The sequence below is a fragment of the Malaclemys terrapin genome, chromosome 2, assembly GCF_027887155.1.
Source record: "Malaclemys terrapin pileata isolate rMalTer1 chromosome 2, rMalTer1.hap1, whole genome shotgun sequence".
NCBI classification, from domain to species: Eukaryota; Metazoa; Chordata; order Testudines; family Emydidae; genus Malaclemys; species Malaclemys terrapin.
In genome coordinates, this window is record NC_071506.1 from 469,742 (window position 1) to 494,297 (window position 24,556).

Genomic DNA, 24,556 nt, shown 5'->3' on the forward strand with positions numbered 1-24,556 from the left:
AGAGTCTTTCTGACCCCAATGCAGGGGGTGCCACCTGGTACCATGTGGCTACAGCTACACACTCCTCACAGCATGGCATGCAGAGACACCCCACAGGGCTCTAGCTAATCTAGGCAGCTCCCAGGGATCAGCTGCTGTCCAAGCCATGGCTCAATTTTGGAAGGCCTAGAAGAAGAGGAGCAGGGAGGGAGGGACGGAGGGAGGAACAGAGGGAGAGATGCTGGGCCACCCGAGCCCCATGTGAGGAAAAATGGTGCCAGGTCCAGCCCAGTGCTCCAAAGGGTTTTCATGAGAAAGGGAAAACAGCGCAACCCCAGGCCCAGGGATAGAGCAGACAGAAGCCAGCACTGACAAGGCTGTATCAGTGCTTACCCGCACCAGCTCTGCGGTAACTCTTGCTCTTACCGCAGCAGCCGGAGTAGAAACCCACCACCAGCACCAGGATGCAGGAGCTTCCATTCACCCAGAGGCAGCATGCGAGCTTGGGGAAAGGGGGCGGGAAGGAGCGCAAGTGACACAGATTAGCAGAGAGGTACAAGGTTAGAGGCAAAGGTGGGATCCGTGTCACTGGCACAAGCAGCAGCGGGAACTGGGGACCAAAGCTTCAAATCAAAGACCAGGAAAAAGGGTTGCACCAAGTCCCCCTGGGCCCCACGCTCGGCTTGACAACCCTCCCCTCTCCGTCTACAGCCTACACTGACCCTGGAGGGAACAACTGCCACCAATGCTGGCGAGAGTCCCTGGTCCCCGGGGCAGCACCCACAGGATCCTAAGGGGAAGACGTGTCCAACCCCATGTAGTGCTGCTTCACAGAGCCCAATGGGGGATCAGACCCCACCTACCCAGTAAAGCATCAGCGGGCCGCAACTCCCCAGTGCAGCCAGCGCTGCTGGAGGGACTCACCAAGGTATTGTGGTTCGAGCGTTCACTGTGTAAGGGTGGGCACCAGCCTTGCCACGAGCCAGGCACCCAAAGCTGGTGACAGGCTGGGGGAGCAGGAGCAGGAGCTGCTGCTCTCCCTTGGGCCCTGGGAGCTGGGAAAGGAGCCCAGAGGTCAAGCAACAAGGAGACAGACCCCTGGAGGAGGGGCCGAGGAGGGACAGTGGGATCTACTTTCCTAACTCCTATGAACAGAAACAGTAAACAACAGGCTTCTGGCGAGACTCACCAGCACTGCGCCTCCCTCCCATGGCTGCCCCAAGGCCCCACGCACTCACCGAGATGACCCGGTCTCCAACGTGCAGCGTCCCGTCCCGATGGGCTGCACCACCCTCTGCGATCCGCGAGATAAAGATCCCCTGAAATAGAGCCACGGGGGTCAGAGCAGCCCCGACCCCATCACCAGAGCGCCTCCACATCCAGACTCCTTCCCAGCAGCTGGCAGAGCCCCCTTCCCACTGGGACCAAAGCCCCCTGCCCCTCTATCACACCACACCACTCCCTCACTCCCCATCCCCCTTCTGACCCTCACCACTCCACACCTCGCCCTCGGACTCCTCAGTCCCCCAAACCCTGCGTGGAGCCTCTGGCTCCAGGAAAGCCTGACTCAGCGGGAGCTCAGAATACACAAGCCGAGAGGAGAGGGAGCCAGGACTGAATGTCACTGGCAACCCCTGCCAGCCCCACCCCCACCCGCCTGAGCTCCTCTGCCTTGCACAGAGCTAACAACACCTCCATAGGAGTGCAGGGAAACGCCACCTGTCCCCCGGCCTGCAGAGATCTGGGGCTGAGCCCCCCTCCCCCCGCACCCAGCTACCCTGCACACAGATGGGGCACAGCTCCCCTCCTCCGGGGGCTCAGGGAGACCCCCCCTCCCACCCGCCCCCACCTGCCCTGCACACAGACGGGGCAGAGCTCCCCACCCCTGGGGGCTCAGGGAGACCCCAGCCTGCAGAGACATCAGGCAGTGCTCTTCCGAAGCCCCCCTGCTGGCTCACCGTGTCACCTGCCCTGTAGGGCGTGGAGCCCTTGCCCCCGGCAATGCTGAAGCCCAGCCCCTTCTCATTGCGCATGAGGCAGGTGGAGAATCTGTCTGTGGGCGGCGCCCCCTCAGGCCGCTCTGGAAAGCACAGGCCACCCCGTGGCTCTCGTGGGCTGTAATCATCCTCGGGCCGCAGCGGTGTAACCGTGATGGCATTCTCGGGCTCCACCATCCGCTCCCGAAGCACCGTCATGGAGACGGAGCTGCCTGAGCCACGCAGCGCCTCCACTGCCACGTGGTGCTCCGCACAGTGCAGGCCCACTCCGTTCACCTGGGCAGGGACAGGGGTCAAGGTGGGAGACTGGCCCATGGGGAGTCCCCAACACCCCCCAAAACTCACAAGGAGCCCCCACACACATCGACCCCTCAGTGACCCCCCCAACCCCACAGGGAGACCCCCCACACACACACACACCCCGACCCCATAGGGAGCCCCCTACACACACCGACCCCACAGGGAACACCCCCCACACACACACCGACCCCACAGGGAGCCCCCCTACACACACCGACCCCACAGGGAACACCCCACACACACACACCGACCCCACAGGGAGCCCCCCTACACACACACACACATATCAACCCTACAGGGAATCGCCACACACACCAACCCCGCAGGGAACGTCCCCCACTGACCCCATAGAGAGCCCCCCTACACACACCAACCCCACAGGGAGCCCCCCTACACACACACCGACCACACACAGAATCTCTCACACACATCAACCCCGCAGGGAACACCCTTCCCTCCCCCCTCCCCCAACCAGGGCTGACTCTAGGTTTTTTGCTGCCCCAAGCAAAAACATTTTTGGCTGCCCCCACCCCAGCTCTGGGCTCTCCCACTCCCCCCACCTGCACTCTTCTGCCGCCCCAGCCCTGGGTCACTGGTAACTCGCTCCCAGGGCGGGTCATTCAGCAGGAATTTTAGATGTGCACAGAACACAGACAGGATTGGTTCCCATATGGTTACAGAACTGCAGTAAAGTTGAACAATTTTCAGCTTGTGTGATTGAAGGCTATCTAGATGCATATTATAAGACTGTCCTACATAAATGAGGAAAAGTTGAGGTGCCTTTATTATTCTTTTGTTCCATTCTTTGTTTCTATGGGGAAGTTGCCAATGCAATATTACTATCTTCCTTTCAAAGAAATAAAACTAAAACTAAAAAAAAAAAAGCAATGGCTGTTGAAAATAGCAATTTCAGTCCTAATAACCACTGGGAAGCATTTCTTGCTCAATTTCTTCTACTTTTCCTACAGCAAGTTACAGTGGATCAGTATATTTGATTTGAGGGAAATGAAGTAACAGCTGGCCAAACTGAGCTTGAGCACTCCTGAATTTTGAGTGTGTTCAAATCTGGAAGGCAGGTGCTAGATTCCCTTTCTGAATATTAGCTATATCAGGAAAGAAAAAGTCAATTTCTGCTTCCATGGCTCAGAAGTGTAAATCCTCCTAAGTGCCTGGTACTGTATCTAAAGCTGCCCAGGTCCAGAGCCTCCCCTCCCTTACTTTTCATTTTAAATTCTAGTGGGATCCACATACCTCCCTTGCTAGGCTTCAGAGAGAGAGAGGCACCATCTATTTAGTCCCCCCAGTTCTTCTTTGGGGGAGAGCCCAGGGCTGAGAGGAGGTGTGTGTGTGGGGGGGGAAGAGTCCAGGGCTGGGGCGGCAGGGGGTGCGGGTGGGGGCCAGAGCTGGGGCGGCAGGAGGTGTGTGTGTGGGGGGAAGAGCCCAGGACTGGGGCAGCAGGGGGTGCGGGTGGGGGCCAGAGCTGGGGCGGCAGAGGGTTTGGGGGGGGAAGAGCCCAGGAATGGGGCAGCAGGGGGTGGGGAAGAGCCCAGGGCTGGGGCAGCAGGAGGGTGCAGGTGGGGGCCAGAGCTGGGGCAGCAGGGGGTGTGGGCCGGGGAGAGTCCAGGGCTGGGGCAATACAAGGGTGCAGGGGGTAGGGAGGGAAACTTAGAGCTGGCTCTGTTCCTACCATTCACAGCATGCTGCAGATTTCAGTTCCATACTCCTTCCCCCTCCCTTTCCTGTTAATTGCAGCCAAGGGAATGCTGGGAAATGTAGTTCTTTCCCTGCTCCAGGGCTGGCTCTATAGGCAGAGAGCTAACCAAGGAACGACAGCTCCCAGGGACCCCTGTTGGTTCTCAGCTCTCATGCTGGATTCTTGCGCCCCTTGCAAATCTGCCGCCTCAAGCAACTGCTTGCTTTGCTGGTGCCTAGAGCCGGCCCTGCCCCCCACCGACCCCATAGAGAGCCCCCCCACACATACACCGACCCCACAGGGAGCCCCCCACACACCCCAACCCCGCAGGGAACGCCCCCCACTGACCCCATAGAGAGCCCCCCTACACACACCGACCCCACAGGGAGCCCCCCCACACACACCCCACCCCACATGGAGCCCCACACACACAGATCGACCCACAGGGAGCCCCCCCACACAGACACCAACCCCGCAGGGAACGCCCCCCACTGACCCCATAGAGAGCCCCCCTACACACACCGACCCCACAGGGAGCCCCCCACAGACACCGAATCTCTCACACACACCAACCCCACATACACACTGACCCCAGAGGGAACCCCCACACATACACCTCAACTCCACAGGGAGCGCCCCCACACACTCCAACTCCCTAGGAAGCTCCCCCGAGAGAGCCACCCCACACACACTCTGCACCATCCCCTCTCCCTCCCACGGTGCATGGCACAGCTTGTTGCCATTCACTGGAGAGAATGCCAGGCTGCCAACCCCAAAGCTGAGCCCCAGGAGACACCTGTGTCCTCTCACCACCTCCCGCCACTCTCACACACCCAGCATTCCACTCTGCAGGTCACAGATCTTGCTATCCTCCCTTCAGGGAGTGGCCACCGAATTCTAGTGCAACGCACAGCTTCCTCCTCCCGTCTCCCTGACTTCAGAGAGATGGCCCCTATTGCGCTGGGGGATTCGGGAACAGCTGTAGGGGAAGAGTGGCTAGTCCGGTGCGGGGGACACTAGTTGGTCTGGGGAGAAGGGAGGGAGCTGGAGCGTCTTCCTGTTGCTGCTGCTGCTTCATTTCACATCAAAATGCTCTTTGACCTAGGGAAAGGGGCCCTGGGCTGGCAGCCAGGCGAGTGCAAGTCTCACATCTTCCACTGACGGACCTTAATACGTCTCTTCCCACCACAGCCTTTATTACTGAGCTAGGCCTACCCTTGTGCACAGGCACATATCGTTCCCCACCTTTCACAGCGCAACTAAGGGGCTGAGCTGGGAGCAGAACCCAGGTTTCTGATAGGGCAGATCCAAGTCCCACCTGCCTTTCAGAAAGAATATGCTAATCCTATGGGCTTGTGTAGTGGGGTGAACACTCGCTCCAGCCCTGAAGGGGTGGGAAAAGCCCTGCCGAGGGCTGGGGCTGTGGCTGTGGCTGTGGAAAGGGGCAAAACCCCGGCTGATTGGCGAAGTGGCTGCAGCTGGGGCCACGCCCCAACCGGAGCCACTCAGCCTGATAAGAAGGCCAGGGCAGCCAGAAGTTGAGGAGTCTCCCTCTGACAGAAGAGGGAGGGGCCTGGCTGCAGGGATGCATACCTGGGGACCTAGAGTGAGGCAGGGCTGGGGAAAGGCCTTGGGGGCTGGGAAGCCCTAGGTCAGCAAGTCCCCAGGCTGCAGGGCCTGGCCCTAGGCCCATATAGGTATTGGGGTTGCAGAGGGGCAACCTGAGGGTGGGTAAAGGCAACCAGTCCAAACCCCTTGTTACCTGTGATGATTGGCTGATAGACTGCAGTCTGCCCCAGGGCGCGGGGGCTAGATGGTGATTGGCAGTAGCCATAACTGAGTGGGATAGGGGGTGGGGGTTCCCCTGGGTGGGGAGACCCAGAGAGAGAGAGTGGGGTACTGCCAGGGGGGCAGTACCCAAGCCAAGGGTGGGACATGGGGGGCCAATGACAGGTGGGACACCTGGCCTGCAGAGGGCGCTCCAGATGCTGGGTGAGCTAATTCCTGAGATGACCAGCAGGAGGCGCTGCAGGGGTGAGTCTATGCCAGATTACAAGTGGTGGAGGATGTGGGCAGGAATGGCCCACCCCGACACAAGAGGCTAGGGCAAGGACTGGGACTATTGCCTGAGACGATGGAGAGACCGAAAAAGGGGACAATGGATCCCGGGTATGCTGTGGTGTGTTATGTGGAGATGCCAGATGCCATCCCTGGCTGGGCCCTGGGGTCAGTGCCCCCAAAGGAAGGGGACTGTCATCCTCCAGGGAATCCAGGAGGGACTTTGGGAGGTGCAGGAGGCCCTCCGTGGCCCAGCTGGTGAGGGAGCAGAGGGCCCTGGTGAAACTCCTCTGCCAGGAGGGTCGGAAGAGCAACAGGGAGCAGGGCGTGAGGAGCTGGGGCCAGGAAGCCAGTGGCAGAGGGTCAGGCTCGCTATGCCTGCGGTAGAACAGGACACTTAAGATGGGACCCTCCCTATGGGGCTGGAGGCAGGGGACCTCACCCTGAACTGGGATGGTGCCCAATCCCTCCAGCAATCCACTGGGTAAGGGAACCCAGGTGGCTGAGGACATGTTGGGCCTGTGGGTGACAAGGGCACCTGCAGAGGGCGTGCCCAGGCCTGAGGCAGTGGTTCCAGGTCAGCCCCGGTGAGGGGGCAGGACCCCGAAAGGTCCAAGGTAGCCAAGAGGTGCGGAGCCTGCCGGGGCTGCCGTGAACTGGGATACCTAAAGAGGCACTGCCCCCTCAGGGGAGCTGAGGTGCAGCCGCTGGAGGTGCCTGGAGACCCGGAAGGGTTGAAGCATGAGGAACTGGTGAAGGCAACACCCAGGACAGAGGGGACCCCGTGGGAGGTCGGGACCCAGACCGCTGCTGGGCAGGTCTTCAGCCGGGGAGTAGGAACAGAGAGGACCCAGCAAGAGGCCAGGACCCAGGCTGGTGTGGAGAAGGTTGCCATGGGGACCCAGACCCAGAAGGAAGAGGGCCTGGGGGACTTGGGTCTATGGGCGCGGCTGGAGACTGCGGAAGAGGTCCGCCAGATGGCAGAGGTGGAGCTCCGAAAGGCCCGCCAGGAAAGAGAAGGTCTGGCCCAGAAATTAAAGGAGTCCAAGGAGAAGCAAGTGCAGCTGGCTGGATGCCTCCAGGCTGCACAAGCTAGGGGGACCCCCCCTTCTCCCGGGTGTGGGATTGTGGGGGGTGGGGGGGTGTAGCAGGCTGAACACCCGCTCCAGCCCTGACAGGGTTGGAAAAGCCCTGCCGAGGGCTGGGGCTGTGTAAAGGAGCAAAACCCTGGCTGACTGGGGAAGTGGCTGCAGCTGGGGCCATGCCCCAAGTTGAGCCACTCAGCCTGATAAGAAGGCCAGGGCAGCCGGAAGCTGAGGAGTCTCCCTCTGACTGGAGAGAGAGACAGGCCTGGCTGCAGGGAGCTCACCGGGGACCTAGAGTGAGGCAGGGCTGGGGAAAGGCCTTGGGGGGGCTGGGAAGCCCTAGGCCAGCAACTCTCCAGGCTGCAGGGCCTGGCCCTAGGCCCATAAATGTATTGGGGTTGCAGAGGGCAGCCTGAGGGTGGGTAAAGGCAGCCAGTCCAAACCCCATGTTGCCTGTGATGATTGGCTGATAGACTGCAGTCTGCCCCAGGACGCGGGGGCTAGATGGTGACTGGCAGTAGCCATGACTGAGGTGACATTGGGATAGGGGGTGGGGGTTCCCCTGGGTGGGGAGATCCAGAGAGAGTGGGGTACTGCCATGGGGGCAGCACCCAAGCTGAGGGCACCGGGGTCTGAGAGGAACACAGGGGGCCAACGACAGGCAGGACACCTGGCCTGCAGAGGGCACTCTGGATGCTGGGTGAGCTAATTCCCGAGATGACCAGCAGGAGGTGCCGCAGGGGTGAGTCCACACCTGATTACAGCTTGGCTATGCTACCTCTAAAATGGAGCTACACATACATACCCACCTTTGCTTTGAGATACACAGGTGAATGAGCACTATGTAAATATAAAACAACAGTAACAAATAGCATTGACTCCTCAATAACCCTCAGTCTTCTGCTCTAACAAATAGACTACACTCCCCTTCCAGCACCAGAAACAGAACTCAGGAGTCCTAAGCCTATGGGTATGTCTACACTGTACTCTTAGTCGGTGGTCCTACAGGTTTGTACCCAAATCCCCTTACCATCCACACAATAAACTCTCAAACGTGCTTCTTTGAACCAGTGCTTGCTTGAATGGCTGAGCGTCTGGGTTAAAGTCCAAACCGGAACTCATGCACTTTGCAGTGAGGCTGCGGGCAAGTTCACTTGAGTGCTGATAGGCCTCCAATGCCCTTCCCACAAGTTCTCCCAAGGAACAGACAAGTCCTTCCGCAATAGACTGGGAAAGAATCCTAGAGCATCTCAGCACAAAACCCCATGGGCGTGTTCCCCAACACACACAGGTGAGTGCAGAAACAGTGAAGATACAGTAATGTGGGTAGGGCTTTGCTGTGGGAGTACTCATCCGTGGGCCAGGCTAACCCGAGAGCTCAAACCTGTGTGTCAACACCCAGGCTGACTGTGCAGAGTAGACATGCCCTGTGTGGCGTTCTGTCTATCAAAGAGTTAAATATGATGGAATTTCCCTGCCAAGGTGGCTCTCCATCTCTGGATGTCTCCAGACCTAGACCCAATGCCATTCTCAAAGATATTTTAGCCAAACAAAAGTAATTGGCTCAATACAGGAACAACTGGGTGAAATTTAATGGCGTGTCATGTAGGAGGTCAGACTAGTCCGGCCTTCAAATCTATGGAACGATTAATTTAAATAATGCTATTAAGGTTGAAACACCAGGCACTGATAAGTTAGGAAATGCCAGAATTAAGCTTGCCCCTGTGACAGCAGCATGATCCAGTCTTTAATTCCATGATCAGACAATATTTTTTCTACATGATCCCTGCTTCATTCAGTGCCCATGGTGGGTAGTGAGCAAGACTGGACTGTAAGCAGAATGATGCCCATTCCCATAAATGCTACCAAGTTGCTGGCTGCACTCAGGACAGGGAAAGGACAGTTACCTGTTCTGTAACTGGCGTTCTTCGAGATGTGTTGGTCCTGTCTATTCCACAGTAGGTGTGCGTGCTCGCCTGGTGCACCGGTGCCGGAAGTTTTTCCCTTAGCAGCATCTGTAGTGGGGGAGCACCGCTGCGACCCCTGGAGTGGCGCCGACATATCATGCCATAAAGGGGGCTGTGTGTTCCCCCCACCCTCAGTTCCTTCTTGCCAGACAACTCCGACAGAGGGGAAGGAGGGCGGCGTGTGGAATAGACAGGAGCAACACATCTCAAAGAATGCCAGTTATGGAACAGTTCACTCCCTGTTGGGGGGAGGGATAGCTCAGTGGTTTGAGCATTGGCCTGCTAAACCCAGGGCTGTGAGTTCAATCCTTGAGGGGGCCACTTGGGGATCTGGGGCAAAATCAGTACTTGGTCCTGCTAGTGAAGGCAGGGGGCTGGACTCGATGACCTTTCAAGGTCCCTTCCAGTTCTGGGAGATGGGATCTCTCCATTGATTTCTTCTTTGAGTGACTGCTCCTGTGTATTCCACAGTAGGTGACTTCAAGCTATACCTGACAGAGGTGGGTAGGAGTTCTGAATGATAAGGTTACGGGTTACCCGGGCGGAGCACCGCCCTACCAAACCCGGCAGCGTCCCTTGCTTGGGAGACGATCGCATAGTGTGATCCAAAGGTATGGACAGAGGACCATGTAGCAGCCCTGCAGATGCCCTGAATAAGGACATGAGCTACATAGGCCGCAGACGAGGCCTGGGCTCTCGTCGAATGCGCCTTAACGATAGGAGGCGGGGGAACCCCAGCCAGGTCATAACACGTGCGTATGCACAAGGTGATCCAGCGGGAGATCCGCTGGGTGGAAACCGGTTCCCCTCTCATGAGCTCGGCTTTACTGGCGGCAAGAAGGAACTGAGGGTGGGGGGAGCACGCAGCCCCCTTTATGGTGCGATATGTCGGCGCCACTCCAGGGGTTGCAGCGGTGCTCCCCCACTATGGATGCTGCTAAGGGAAAAACTTCCGGCACCGGTGCACGTGGCGAGCACGCACACCTACTGTGGAATAGACAGGAGCAATCACTCGAAGAACAACATGTCGGGACTACAAGAAGTGGCATGAATAGGGAGCAGAGCTCTGGTTACCGACCCCTTGTGTTGTTTCTCAGGCCTGAATGCTGATTGCTATTCCTCCCTCTTCAGTGATGTGCCATTTGCTCCCTGCACTGGCCCATCCACGCTTCAGAAGCTGGCTACTCATGGGAGTTGAATCCTGCAGGACTCAGCAGTTTTTAAAGATTTTTTTGAGGAGGGAGGGGTAGTGGGTCTTATTATTATTTACTATCAGAGCCCCTCGGAGTCCCCGTGATGGACCAGGACCCCACTGCGCTAGGTACAAACACAGAACAAAAAGACAGTCCCTGCCCCAGAGAGCTTCCAGGGTAAGGATATGTCTGCACGCATTCATGGGGTATGACTGCAGCCCCTGTAAACACACCTGAGTTAGGGTTCATCGAGCTAGCATGGACACTAGAGCAGCAAAGCTGTGGCCTGTGCACTTGAGCATGGGCTAGCCCCACGAGTAATTACCCAGAGGTCCAGATGGGCTTGTACAACCCACACTGCCATGTACACTGCCGCATCTTCATTGCTCCAGTACCCAAGCAAGCTACATTAAATTCAGCTTGGATATGTTTCCATAAGCTGTAATCGCTTCCTGAATCGTGACTTCAGTGTAGTCACACCCTCAGCCTAAAACTAAAACAACACAGGGATACAGACCAAATGTGGAATACAAGAAAACAATGAGTCACTTTTTGTCAGCATGCTAGGCAGTGGTCGCAAGGTCTCTGGGGATGAGCTAGTCTTGTGCTGGACCCCTCTTCCCATATTCCGGGAAGAGGGCAAGGAAGCAGAAAGTGACTCCATGCTCAAAGGCCAACTGATCAGCCAATGGGGCAGCAAGGCAGACAGGGAGCAGGGGCTCTCTGCCCACTTGGGGCGTGGGGTTGTCTCAGTGCTGGAGAGATCAGTGCAGCAGCAGTCCGGTCATTAAGGTACAACTAAAGGTTAACAATATTAGTTCAACTGCAAGCTCACTGGGGCAGGGAAGTTTTGTTCTGTGTTTGTACAGCTCCTAGCACAATGGGGCCCTAATCCCTGACTAGGAGCCCTAGGCATGACAGCAATACAAATAAATAATCATCTTCATAATCAGATATCGGAGCCACACCTGCAGCCCAAAGTCAGCACCCCCCAGCACTATACTTTGCCATTTCACAGAAGCTGGCTCTTACCTCCAGGAGCTTGTCCCCAACACGGACTCCTGCTCGGGCTGCAGGGCCCTCCTCCGACACACGGGAAATAAAGATGCCCTGGAATCAAAGCATCATGTTAGCAAGAGGAGAGCAGGCCCTTCGGCCCAGGAGCTGATGTTACTGGGGAAGCAGAGAGGGAGGAATTCCCCCTCCTGGGGGTGTATGTTATTGGGAGGGGAATGCCCAGGCCCAGAAGGAGTGGTGCTGTCTCTGGTTACTACATTGTGACCACAGGGAAGTGCTGGTGGTTCAGCCCAGAACTCACATTCCAGAGGTGACACCTTCCCCCTTGCTCAGCCCTACCAGATTCCTGCTTTCAAGAGGGGCTAAGGCTAGCCCTGCCTTGCCCTATGTACCCCCAACACATCCACAGACCAGGCCCAGCACATGCAGGGGTCAGGCACTGTCATGATGGGGCCCACCTCACATCTAGATAGACAGATCCTGCCCTACAGCAGGCAGGCTTGGGCAGCCCAGCTCCTTACCTCGTCATCACCCTTGTAGGGAGTGGAGCCTTTGCCCCCTGCAATGCTGATGCCCAGCCCCCCTGTCTGCCGCAGGATAGTCAGGGTCAGCTGCAAGCAAAATGGAAAAAGATAACAGCTCTATGCAGAGAGGATGCCATAAAAACAGCTTGGGGAGTAAGGAGGGTGGCGTGTACAAGAACACATGCAAGCTGGCACGCATACCAACACACATGAATACGACTGCGAGTTTCGTTTAAGTGTGGGCACGGCTGCTCATGTATTTGTGCAAAGCTGATTGAGGATGGGGTGGTGGCCACATCTGGTTGTTAGTGCCCAAAGCCATGGCACCAATCAGCCCCTTCTCCATGGATCTGTCCCTAACTTTTAGCCCAAGCCCCAACCTGCCAGCAACAAACATATCAGACCCTGAGGCCAACACCACAGCAAACTGAAAAGCAGTGGGTGTGGGCAGGAGACTTGGGGTGGGATGGGGGGACTGAGCAGAAGTTGTGGGGGACTTGGGGAAGTCAGGGGTGACTGAACAGGAGCTGGGGGATTGGCAAGGGGTGGAATTGAGCCAAATGGCGAGTGATAGGAGCCAGGGACGGTGCCTGTGCCACCTCCCAATCATATATCTTGGTCTCCTTTCCTTTGGGGTCCAATTCTATGCAGGTGCTGCAAAATTAAGGGCCCCTCCTGACTCTAACATGGCCTGCACTTGGCTCCCACACACAGAGCGACACCAGTGCATAGCCCTGATCAAATTACCCCCTGTGCCCTACTGGCTGCAAACAGGATGGGGCAGCTGCCTCCTCTTCTCTCCTCAGGGACAGACAGACTCAGGACTCTGACTGGGGCATTCAACAGCTTCCTTCCTTCTCAGCAATCCCACTACCCCGTCCCACCTGCTTAGAGCTCTCCCTAGCCCCGAGAGCAGTCTGTACTGTGTCTGGAACTCAGCTGGCTATGCCTAAATCCAGGGCCAGCAGAAAGTGGTGTGTGAGGAGGTGCTCAGCTCACGCTCCCTCAGTGACAGGGAAAGAAGGAGGTGTTACTGGGGCTCATTGAGTGCCATAGGCCCAAGGAGCCAGGTGAGGAGAGCCCACTGGGCACTGGTGATGGAAATGCACAGAAAGCCCCTGGGGAGAGAAGGGTGGCTGGTGCAGGAGGAAGGAAATGGGAAGAAATTCGCTGCCCTCCAGATGTCACTTCTCTGGAAACAAAATCTAGAGCAGAGAAAGGCTGCTGCAGAGGCATCAAGCTCTAAGAGCACACACAGCTGGGGCCATCCCCAGAGACCGCACCGAGGTGGGAGGCCAGAGCAGATTTGAGCCATCTTCTCTGGTAGCCTGTTTCTGGCATGGTCCCGGCTAGGTGCTTCTCAGAGATATGTCATGGCAAGGGAACCACTGAATCTTGCCTGCCTAAGACTGGGGTAGCCAAGGTGCAAGGCGTAGGGACCCTGGAGTTCTTGGAAAAGTCCACTTCACACAGCTCCAGCTGCAGCTCAATGCATGATGTGAGCAGTGTGTGCAGAACTGGAGTTTATGAATTGAAGTTGCTTCGTGGCTGCCATATGTTTAAGTTCCATGGTGCTTTGAGAGATGTGGCCTCTGGAAAGCTGCCTGATCAGTCACGGAAGGCTTACAGCCCAGTAAGCCACTAGGCAAATGGGGTCTCTGTCTCTGCTCTCTCTGTTTCCTCTGCCCTTTTCTCGCTTTCCTGTATTTCTGCTCCCAGTTCTGGTTCTAACAGGAATGAACCCTGTGCAGCCTCCGGCCACGGTGTCTTGCTATACTAATCTCAAGAGCAGAGGTCAAATGGATTAAAAACCAGCTGACAGATCAATGGGGTGTTTCTAGTGGCGTTCCCCAGGGATCAATACTTGGTCTGACACTATTCACCATGTTTATCAACGATGTGCAAGTAAATATTAACTCACTACTGCTATAATAGATGGATAAGTCAAAGATTAGAGGAGTGGCAAATAATGCTTTAGCCAAACACAAGTTATTGGGCTCCATATAGTGATAACCGAGTGAACTTTAAGACCTTGTGATATACAGATTAGACTACATGATCTAATAGTCCCTTCTGGCCTTAAATTCTGCTAATCTATGAGGACAGAGCAGCAATACAAACTGATCTGGCTGCCTTGGTAACCTGGGCCCACTCGAACAAAATGTTTTGTAATATAGCCAAATGCAAAGTTATACAGTACAAACCAGGAATGCAGGCCATACCTACAGAGTAGGGAATTACAGCCTAGAAAGCAGTGACTCCAAAGGACTATGGGGTCCTAGTAGACAAGCAATAGAGCATGAGCCCCCAGTGGGATGCTGGAGTAAAAAGGGCTAATGTGATCCTGTATAAACAGGGAGTAGAGACATGATTTTACCCTCTGTATGGCTCTGGTGAGACTGATACGAGAATACTTGGTACAGTTCTGGTATCCAGGTTTGCAAAAATGTTTTTAAAAAATTGAAGAGGCTGCAGAATAGAGCCACAACAATGATTCAAGGGCTGGAGAAAATGCCTGACATGGAGACTTTTTACAAAAGGGATTGAGAGCAAGAGTTGATTACCATGTATACGTACCGTCATGGGGAGAAAATACCAGATACTAAAGGGCACTTTAATCTAGCAGAGAAAGGTAGAAAATCAACCAATGACCAGCAGCTGAAGTCAGACAAATTCAACTTAGACATTAGGTGCAAATGTTTAAAAGTTAAGTGTGATTAATTACTAGAATAAACTATGAAAGGACATGGTGGATTCTCTGTCTCTTGCTGTGTCCCAATCCTGGATGACTTTCTGGAACAGATGCTTCAGTCAAACACAAGTCACAGGGCTCGATAAAGGGATAACTGGGTGAAATTCAGTGGCCTGTGATATACAGACAGTTACACTAAATGTTCTAAAAGGCCCTCGGGCCTTAAACTCTGTAAGTCTTAAGCTATCGTCATTAATACTCTAAGTAGGGGGGAAAACCCTCCCTCCCCTGCAACTAATTCTACAGCAAGTGAAAGCGACGCGGGGCCGAGAGGGGCTAGAGATCATGGCAGGAAATAACTGAGATTCAACCTAGATACAGGCAGCACGTACACCCAGGAGGGAGAAAGCAACCCCCTGATTCCCAATGGAAAGAAGATCCTTGGACCACAGAGGCAGCCACCAGACCAAGATGGGACGGCAGCAGTGAGTTAGACCAGAGTTTGCAGTGGGGTAAAGCAGCTAGAAAAGCCCAAGGGGAGTGTAGGAGCAGGGAGGGGCCAGTCTCGTTCTCTCTCTAGCTCTGGAGAGACACTACCCCGCATCCCCACAGGGATCCTGTGCTCAGCTTCAGGTCCCTCAGTCCCACACCTCCTGCTCTGAGACAGGGAGGGGAGAGTCCTTCTCTGTCTGCTCTGGGGAGGCCTCACCTGGATACCCCATTTAGCTCTGGATACCAGGTGAGATCCTGAAGGAGTGGAGGGTGCTCAGAGAAGAGGCAGGAAACAGCTCAGGGGCCAGAAAGATTGACTCACCAGGAGAGATTAGAAGAGCTAAATCTGTCTGGCTTCGCTAAGCAACAACTAAAGGGGACATGACGACAGGCTGGAAATATCAGAAGTGTGTGATCAGTGGAGAGGTGGGAGCTTATCGCTTGGGCTGTTTAGAACTAGACTAAAGCAAACAATCGAAAAGCTAAACAGGAGTGAAAGATCCTGCCCTAGCCCCAGAGTTGGGATGCGGTGGGGAATTTCCAACTCTAGCCTTACTGGATCAGACCTATGGTGCATCTAGCCCAGTATCCTGTCTCTGACAGTGGCCAGTGCCGGATGTTTCAGAGGGAATGAACAGAGCAGGGCAATTATCAAGTGATCCATTCCCCCGCACGCCTCTCCCCCCCACCCCCCACTTCTGGCATTAGGAGGTTGAGGGACATCCAAAGCTGGGGTTGTGTCCCTGACCATCCTGGCTAATAGCTATTGATAAACCCATCCTCCATGAAATTAGCTAATTCTTTTTGGAACCCAGTTATACTTTGGGCCTTCACAACATCCCACGACAATGAGTTCCACAGGTTGACTGTGTGATGTGTGAAGAAATATTTCCTTTTGTTTGTATTAAACCTTCTACCTATTAATTTCATTGGGTGACCCTAGTTCTTGTGTTACGTGAAGGGATAAATGACAAGTCCCTATTCACTTTCTCTGCAAATTTTAGATTTTATAGACTTCTATCATTTCCACCCTTAGGCCTCTCTTTTCCAACAGTCCCAGTCTTTTTATTCTCCCTTCCTATGGATGCTGTTCCATACCACTAATCATTTTTGTTGCCCTTCTCTGTACTTTTCCCAATTCTAACTTTTTTGAGATGGGGCAACCAGAACAGCACGCAGTATTCAAGGTGTGGGCGTACCATTGATATAGTGGCATTGTATTTTCTGTCTTATCTATCCCTTTCCTAATGGTTCCTAACATTCTCTTAGCTTTTTTGACTGCTGCTACACATTGAAAAGATGTTTTCAGAGAACTATCCCACTTGAACAGCTGAGTATATACTTGGGTAGCTGGCCTGAGCCAACATCCGTGCCGCCATGGCCACACTATTTTAGGCAATAGCTCAGTGGTTCTCCACTGGGGATACTCAGCGGTCTTCCGGGGGTACATCAACTCATCTAGATATTTGCCTAGTTTTACAACAGGCTGCATAAAAAGCACTAGCAAAGTCAGTACAAACTAAAATTTCATTCAGTCAGTGACTTGTTTATACTGCTCCATATACTATACACTGCAATGTAAGTACAATATTTATATTCCAATTGATTTATTTTATAATGATATGGTAAAAATAAGAAAGTAAGCATTTTTTCAGTAATAGTGTGTTGTGACACTTTTGTAAGCAAGTTGTTTTTAAGTGAGGTGAAACCTGAGGGTACACGAGACAAATCAGACTCCTGAAAGGGGTGCAGTAGTCTGGAAGAACTGAGAGCCACTGCAGTAGCTCAAGTAACACCCCCATATGTATGTCTATCCACACTTTGAATCACACCTCCCACCTGCTGTGCAGCCGTATCCTATATTCTTTATTCCTTTTAGAGGTTGCTTTGTGTTATCACTCTTGTTCTTGGTTTGTAGGGAACAAACATTCACAATAAAGGGCTGGTGAGCAGGGAATGGAAGAGCCAAACGATCTGCCTCCCTCAAACTGGCACTAAGGGGAGGGAGAGCAGCCCAGCAGCCTGCACGAGCCAGTAATGGAGAGCAGCATCTAATGAGGACAGGATCTGGGTTCAATAATGCTAGGTGCCCAGGGGCATCCCTGCAGATCTCCTCAAAGCTGCTCGAGGGGCAGGGACAACTTTTTTTTGTTATTGGGGAGGGGCTACAGTGAAAAGATAATACAATTATAGCTGTTGTGTACACTTTAAAGAGTAGTTTTGTTCCACAACTAAATGTATTTACACTTTTCTGTTCCAAACTCAGTGCAATCCTTGTGTTACTAAAAGCCTCCAGGTGCCTGAGCTCCTGGGCTCTGTTGCTCCTGCCCATGATAGCACTGTGGATCTATTGTTATATGCTAACCCGTAGGGTTGAGAAATCCCAATCATCATGATCTGCCGGTTTTCGATATTCTGAGGTCTTGTTTACAATCTCCCTAAAGAACAAGTGGGGAGCCCCCTGCCCCCCGCTGTTTGCTAGAGCCCTTTGGAATTCAGTGCAGGGGAATGGGGGCAAAGCAGGAGGAGGAAAAAGTCTGAGTTCCCCCTAGATAGAAATATCAGAGCTGTTCTCAGGGTCACTTTGAGCAGCAAGGGAAGCAGGGAACAGTGCTAATTAGAGAGGACATCAAGCTCATGATGCCTGCAAGCAGAGGCTGCCCCACAAGGAAGGCTGCTCAGATGGTAAGACGACACAGTGGGGGGGGGGGAGAGGGGGCAGGCTCACCAGACAATAGCAAGTGTCCAACTCTGTATGGGAGACCAGTCTAGATCTCTCAGTCACATGGCAAGTTCAAGAAATATGGACAAGAGAAGCTAGCGCTTCCTGCATCAGGATCCTCAGAGCTCCTAGTAGTGACACTTGGGTAGACCCACATACTGGTAAAGTCTGTTTTTGACAGGAATCTAGAGGAAAACTAAACTGGGAGGCGTGGTAGATACGCTGGAGGGTAGGGATAGGATACAGAGGGACCTAGACAAATTGGAGGATTGGGCCAAAAGAAACCTGATGAGGTTCAACAAGGACAAGTGCAGAGTCCTGCACTTAGGACGGAAGATTCCTATGCACTGTTACAGACTAGGGACCGAATGGCTAGGTAGCAGTTCTGCAGAAAAGGACCTAGGGGTCACAATGGATGAGAAGCTGGATATGAGTCAACAGGGTGCCCTTGTTGCCAAGGCTAACGGCATTCTGGGCTGTATAAGTAGGGGTATTGCCAGCAGATCTAGGGACGTGATTGTTCCCCTCTATTCGACATTGGTGAGGCCTCATCTGGAGTAGTGTGTCCAGTTTTGGGCCCCACACTACAAGAAGGATGTGGAAAAATTGGAAAGAGTCCATCAGAGGGCAACAAAAATGATTAGGGGGCTGGAGCACATGACTTATGAGGAGAGGCTGAGTGAACTGGGATTGTTTAGTCTGCAGCAGAGAAGAATGAGGGGGGATTTGATAGCTGCTTTCAACTACCTGAAAGGGGGTTCCAAAGAGGATGGATCTAGACTGTTCTCAGTGGTACCTGATGACAGAACAAGGAGTAATGGTCTCAAGTTGCAGTTGGGGAGGTTTAGGTTGGATATTAGGAAAAACTTTTTCACTAGGAGGGTGGTGAAGCACTAGAATGGGTTACCTAGGGAGGTGGTGGAATTTCCTTCCTTAGAGGTTTTTAAGGTCAGGCTTGACAAAGCCCTGGCTGGGATGATTTAGTTGGGAATTGGTCCTGCTTTGAGCAGGGGGTTGGACTAGATGACCTCCTGAGGTCCCTTCCAACCCTGATATTCTATGATTCTAAAACTGCAGGGAGGTGGGCTGGGCAGCTGTGATGGCTGATAGGACAGTCATTCGTGAATGAGCTTCTCCAGTCTGAATAGGGAACGTCCAACCTCTCAAAGTGGCGACAAATCAGGACTTGGACCCAGACTGTAGTGCCTTTGTCCTTCCTTAGCAGGGGAAGTGGGACAACAACCCTATTTCCAGGAGTTTCTACTAATTTATTTATTGGCTTTTTCTTGATTTCCATGAGCCACCCAGACGACAGTCAACTTATCCTCACGCGGCCCCTTGCAGGAAGGCAGTACAGGTCCAGATTCTCAAAGGAAGTTAAGGCTCCTCACTTCCCTTGAAATCAATGGGAGTTGGGCACCTAAATACCTTTGAGGATCTGGGCCATACTCCCTGCTTTACAAATTCATAGAATTTAGGGCCAGAAAGGAGCAATGTGTTCCCAGAGGCTGACCTCCTGTATAGCACACACCAGAGAACTTTACCCAGAGACTCCCGCAGCCAGCCCAGTAACTTGTAGTTGAACTAGAGTTTCTTTTAGAACAACATTCAATCTTGATTTAAAGAATTCACTATGGCACTTGATGTTCCACTGGTTCTTGTTGATGAACTGAGGAATAGTTGGGGAAGTGACTTGCCCAAGCTCACGATTAGCAGTATGGAAAAAATTTTATAAGAAAGGAGATTGAGAAGAATGGGACTGATTATTTTAGAAAGGAGACAAATCACAGTGGACATGATAAAAGTATGTAAAATAATGGCCTAGAGAAAGTAGAGGAGCTTCTATTTCCCTGTCTCACAACAACAAAGAAACATACAATGAAATTGGAAGGTGGCTAATTCAGTTATAAAAGAAAATATTCTCTCACCACATGTAATTTAACTGAGGAACTCACTGCTACAGGATGTCTCTAAGACGAAGAACTTATAAGATTCAAAGAGCAATTAGACATGTATATGGTAACAATATCCGTTGATGTAAAGAAAAAGGTTTGGGAAGGGAGATAAAACCTCCTATTTCAGGGCTACAGTCCTAGTATTGACTGCTGTGAGATGGGAGACTGGACTAGTTGAATCCTGAGTCTGATCCACTGTGGCAAGTCCTGTGCTCCATGGCTGGGGCAGGAGATTTTTGTTTCAGTGCCTGGTTCTCGGACACAGGCCAGCGTCTTAGGCCCAAGCTTTTGACACTATTCTATTTTATGCAGATTCTTAGGCCTGGTCTACACTAGGAAATTACACTGGCATAGCTACATCTCTCAGTCTGTGAAAAATCCACATGCCTGAGAGATGTAGCTATATGGACCTAGCCCTCAGTGTAGACAACACTAATTCTTCCATCGACCTACCAACCGCCTCATGGGGAGGTGAATTACCTATTCCAACAGGAGACTCCTTCCCATCGGCATAGGTAGCGTCTACACTGAAGTGCTATGGCAACAGTGGTGCAGCTGTGTTGCATATTCTTGTACTACCCTCAGCACCATAGTACCTGAGTACCTACCACTTGGTGCATTAAGTGACATAACTAACATTGGTCATGTGTGGCTCGTGTTCTCTCATTCTCTCCCCCGGGTAGAACTGTGCATACAGTGGAGTGTTTTGACACAGTTTGGAGTTTTAAAAAAATGCTGCTCTCTGTTTATGTTAGAGAAAGCTAATTGGCCAAGTGTAGCTAAGACATAGAGCAGAAGGTGGGGAGATTTGTAATAATTCTTAGTTCCTTGGAAGTTTTTTCCAGCCTGGGGCCAGATGCTGAGAAAGCTTTGTTTCCTGCAGACACTTACCCCATTCACTACCTAAACTGGAAGCCACCAGAGCCCTCACCATACTAGATCTATTCCTGTGCAGGTATGGGTTGGGCGAGGGAAGCGAAGGAATGATATACTCTTGTTACATGAGGATGATAAAGTACATTCCAGTCCATTAGTAACTAAGTAGAATGTTAAACAGCATCTACTAGGGATAAACAATTTTAAATCAGCATGTCTGCAAAACTTGCACCCAAGAGTATTACAAAAGTTGGCTGAGGAGAAGTCTGGCCCACTGATGTTAATTTTTAATAAATCTTGGAATACTGAGGAAATTCTAGTAGATTGGAAGAGTGCAAATGTCATGCCAATATTCAAAGAAGGCAAGCAAGATGACACAGGTAATTACAGGCCAGTTAGCCTAACACCACTACTGAGCAACAAAGCTGATATGGGATTTATTCAATAAAGAATTAAAGGACAGGAATATAACTAATAGAAGTTGACATGGTTTTACAGAAAACTGGTCTTGTCAAACAAACCAGATTTCATTCTTTGATATGCTTAAGAGTTTGGCTGATAAAAGTTACTGCATAGGGGCCTCCTGTGTCAAATTCAGTCCTTTGCTCTTCAAACCCATCATAGAAATGTAGGGCTGGGAGGGACCTTGAGAGATCAAGTCCAGCCCTCTTTGCTGAGTAAGGACCTAGTAAACCTAGACCCACCCTGACAGGTATTTGTTGAACCTGTTCTTAAATACCTCCAATTCCTCAACCTCCACTGAAAGCCTATTCCACAGTTTAACTATGCTTAGAGCAAAAGTTTTTCCTAATATCTAACTTTGCTGCAGATTAAGCCCAATACTTCCTGTCCTACCTTCAGTAGATGTGAAGAACTATTGATCACCATCCTCTTTATAACAGTCCTTAACATACTGGAAGACTTATTAGGTCCCCCCTCACTCTTCTTTTCTCATGACTAAACCTGGCCAGTTTTTTTATCCTTTCTTCATAGGTGAGATTTTCTAACCCTTGTATCATTTTTGTTGCTCTCATCTGAACTCTCTCCAGTTGGTTCACATCTTGCCTAAAATGTGTTACCCAGAATTGGACTCAGTACTTTAGCTAAGGCCTCATCAGTATCAAGTAATGCAGGACAATAAACTGCTGTTTCTTACATATGACACTCCTGTTAATATACCCAAAAATGTAGCCTTTTTCACAACTGCATCACATTGTTGACTAATATTTAATTGCTTCAGTGAACCTGTTCTTTCCTTCGTTTGGCTTGTATTTCTTCCCTTGTTAATAGTAATTGTGTTGAGTATCTGGTATTAGCCTTCTTAGTGAAGACTGAAGCAAAATAGGCATTACACATCTTGGCCTTCTTGATGTCATCAGTTATTAGGAGGGCTGTCGATTAATCACAGTAAACTCGTGATTAACTCAAAAAAATTAATGGCGATTAATCACAGTTTTAATTGCACTGTTAATAGAATACCAATTGAAATGTATTAAATGTTTTTGGATGTTTTTCTACATTTTCAAATATATTGGTTTCAATTACAACACAAGTATCAGAGGGGTGGCCGTGTTAGTCTGGATCTGTAAAAAGCAACAGAGTCCTGGGGCACCTTTAAGACTAACAGATGTAGTGAAGCATAAGCTTTCGTGGGTGAATGCCCACTTCATCGGCATTACAACACAGAATACAAAGTGTACGCTGCTCACTTTATATTATTTTTTTATTACAAATATTTGCACTGTAAAAATTACTATTTCTTTTATATTTTTCAATTCATCTCATACAAGTACTGTGGAGCAATCTCTTTGTCGTGAAAGTGCAACTTACAAATGTAGTTTTTTTGTTGCATTGTTTTATTTGAGTGCAGTTATGTAAAACTTTAGAGTCTACAAGTCCACTCAGTCCTACTTCTTGTTCAGCCAATCGCTAAGACAAACAAGTTTGTTTACATTTGTGGGAGATAATGCTGCCCACTTCTTATTTACAATGTCACCAGAAAGTGAGAACAGGCATCTGCATGGCACTTTTGTAGCGGGCATTGCAAGGTATTTACATGCCAGATATGCTAAACATTCATATACCCCTTCATGCTTTGGCCACCATTCCAGAGGACATGCTTCCATGCTGATGACACTTGTTAAAAAAATAATGCATTAATTAAATTTCTGACTGAACTCCTTGGGGGAGAATTAGGTCTCCTGCTCTGTTTAGCCCGCATTCTGCCATATATTTCATGTTATAGCAGTCTCAGATGAGGACTCAGCACATGTTGTTCATTTTAAGAAGACTTTCGCTGTAGATTTGACAAAATGCAAAGAAGTTATCCATGTGAGACTTCTAAAGATAGCTACAGCACTTGACCCAAGATTTAAGAATCTGAAGTGCCTTCCAAAATCTGAGAGGGATGAGGTGTGGAGCATGCTTTCAGAAGTCTTAAAAGAGCAACACTCCGATGCAGAAACTACAGAACCCAAACCACCAAAAAAGAAAATCAACCTTCTGCTGGTGGCATCTGACTCAGATGATGAAAATGAACATGCATCGGTCCGCACTGCTTTGGATTATTATCAAGCAGAACCCATCATCAGCATGGATGCATGTCCCCGGGAATAGTGGTTGAAGCATGAAGGGATATATGAATTTTTAGCGCACCTGGCACGTAAATATCTTGCAACGCCGGCTATAACAGTGCCATACAAACACCTGTTCTCACTTTCAGGTAACATTGTCAACAAGAAGCGGGCAGCATTATGTCCTGCAAATGTGAACAAACTTGTTTGTCTGAGCAATTGGCTGAACAAGAAATAGGACTGAGTGGCCTTGTAGTCTCTAAAGTTTTACATTGTTTTATTTTTGAATGTAGTTTTTTTGGTACATACTTCTACATTTGTAAGTTCAACTTTCCTGATAAAGAGATTGCACTAAAGTACTTGTATTAGGAGAATTGAAAAATACTCTCTCGTTTTTTTACAGTGCAAATATTTGTAATCAAAAATAAATATAAAGCAAGCACTGTACACTTTGTATTCTGTTGATTGAAATCAATATATTTGAAAATGTAGAAAACATCCAAAAATATTTAAATAAATGGTATTCTATTAGTGTTTAACAGTGAGATTAATTTTTTTAATCGCTTGACAGCCCTAGTTATTAGCTCTCCTCCTCCTCCCCCTTTTTCTTTCTCTTGTTCCTAATGTATTTAAAGAACCTCTTCTTATCGCCTTTTATGTCCCTGGCCAGGTGTAACTCATTTTGTGCTTTAGCATTTCTGATTTTGTCCCTACCTGCCTATGCTATTCTTTTGTGTTCCTCCTTAGCAATTCATCCATGTTCCCACTCTTGTAGGACTCCTTTTTGATTTTCAGGTAATTAAAAAGCCCCTGAGGGAGTTATATTGGCCTCTTACCTATCTTTCCTTTGGATCAGAATAGTGGGCAGTTGTGCATTTAATATTGTCTCTTTGAGAAAGTGCCAGCTCTTCTGAACTCCTTTATCCCTTAAATTTTCTTCCCACAAGACCTTACTTCCCAGTTCTCTCAGCTTGTTAAAGTGTTTTGGTTGTGGGTTTGTGTTTTTTTGGTTTTTGTTTGTTTGTTTTTTAAGTCCATTGTCTTTATTCTGCAGCTCTCACTCTGTCCTTTCCCATGAATCGTGAAATTGATCATTTCATGGTCCCATTCACCTGAATTGCCTTCCACCTTCCTATAATCCCATACACAGAGTTAACAAGCTCGATCTTCAAACTAGTTAGAGTGTTTGCCCCACTACTCCTCTTGGTAGGCTGTTCCAGAATCTCGCTCCTCTGAACCTTCTTCTAATTTCCAGCTTCAATTTATTCATGACCAGTTTATCCCCATTTGTTCTTGCACCAACATTGTGCTCTGGCTTAGGTAGCTCTTCTCCCTCCCTGGTGATTAGCCCCCAGTGTTGTATTTATAGAGAGCAATCAGATCCCCTCTCAGCCTTCACTTTGCTAAGCTAAACAAGCCAAGCTCTCAGACTA

The 24,556-nt window shown here is 50.8% G+C and overlaps 1 protein-coding gene across 19 annotated transcripts in view; it reads right to left on the reverse strand.

Moving 5' to 3' along the window:
• Positions 1-24,556, reverse strand: part of SCRIB (scribble planar cell polarity protein) — a 210,410-nt gene that overhangs the window by 103,555 nt on the left and 82,299 nt on the right. For all 19 annotated transcript variants that reach the window (XM_054017244.1, XM_054017243.1, XM_054017258.1 and 16 more), the window contains 4 exons: positions 11,811-11,900; positions 11,305-11,382; positions 1,938-2,252; positions 1,218-1,298 (listed from right to left, as the gene is read on the reverse strand). In XM_054017244.1, coding sequence (XP_053873219.1) covers positions 1,218-1,298; positions 1,938-2,252; positions 11,305-11,382; positions 11,811-11,900 — 564 coding nt within the window. The remainder of the gene's footprint in view (positions 1-1,217; positions 1,299-1,937; positions 2,253-11,304; positions 11,383-11,810; positions 11,901-24,556) is intronic.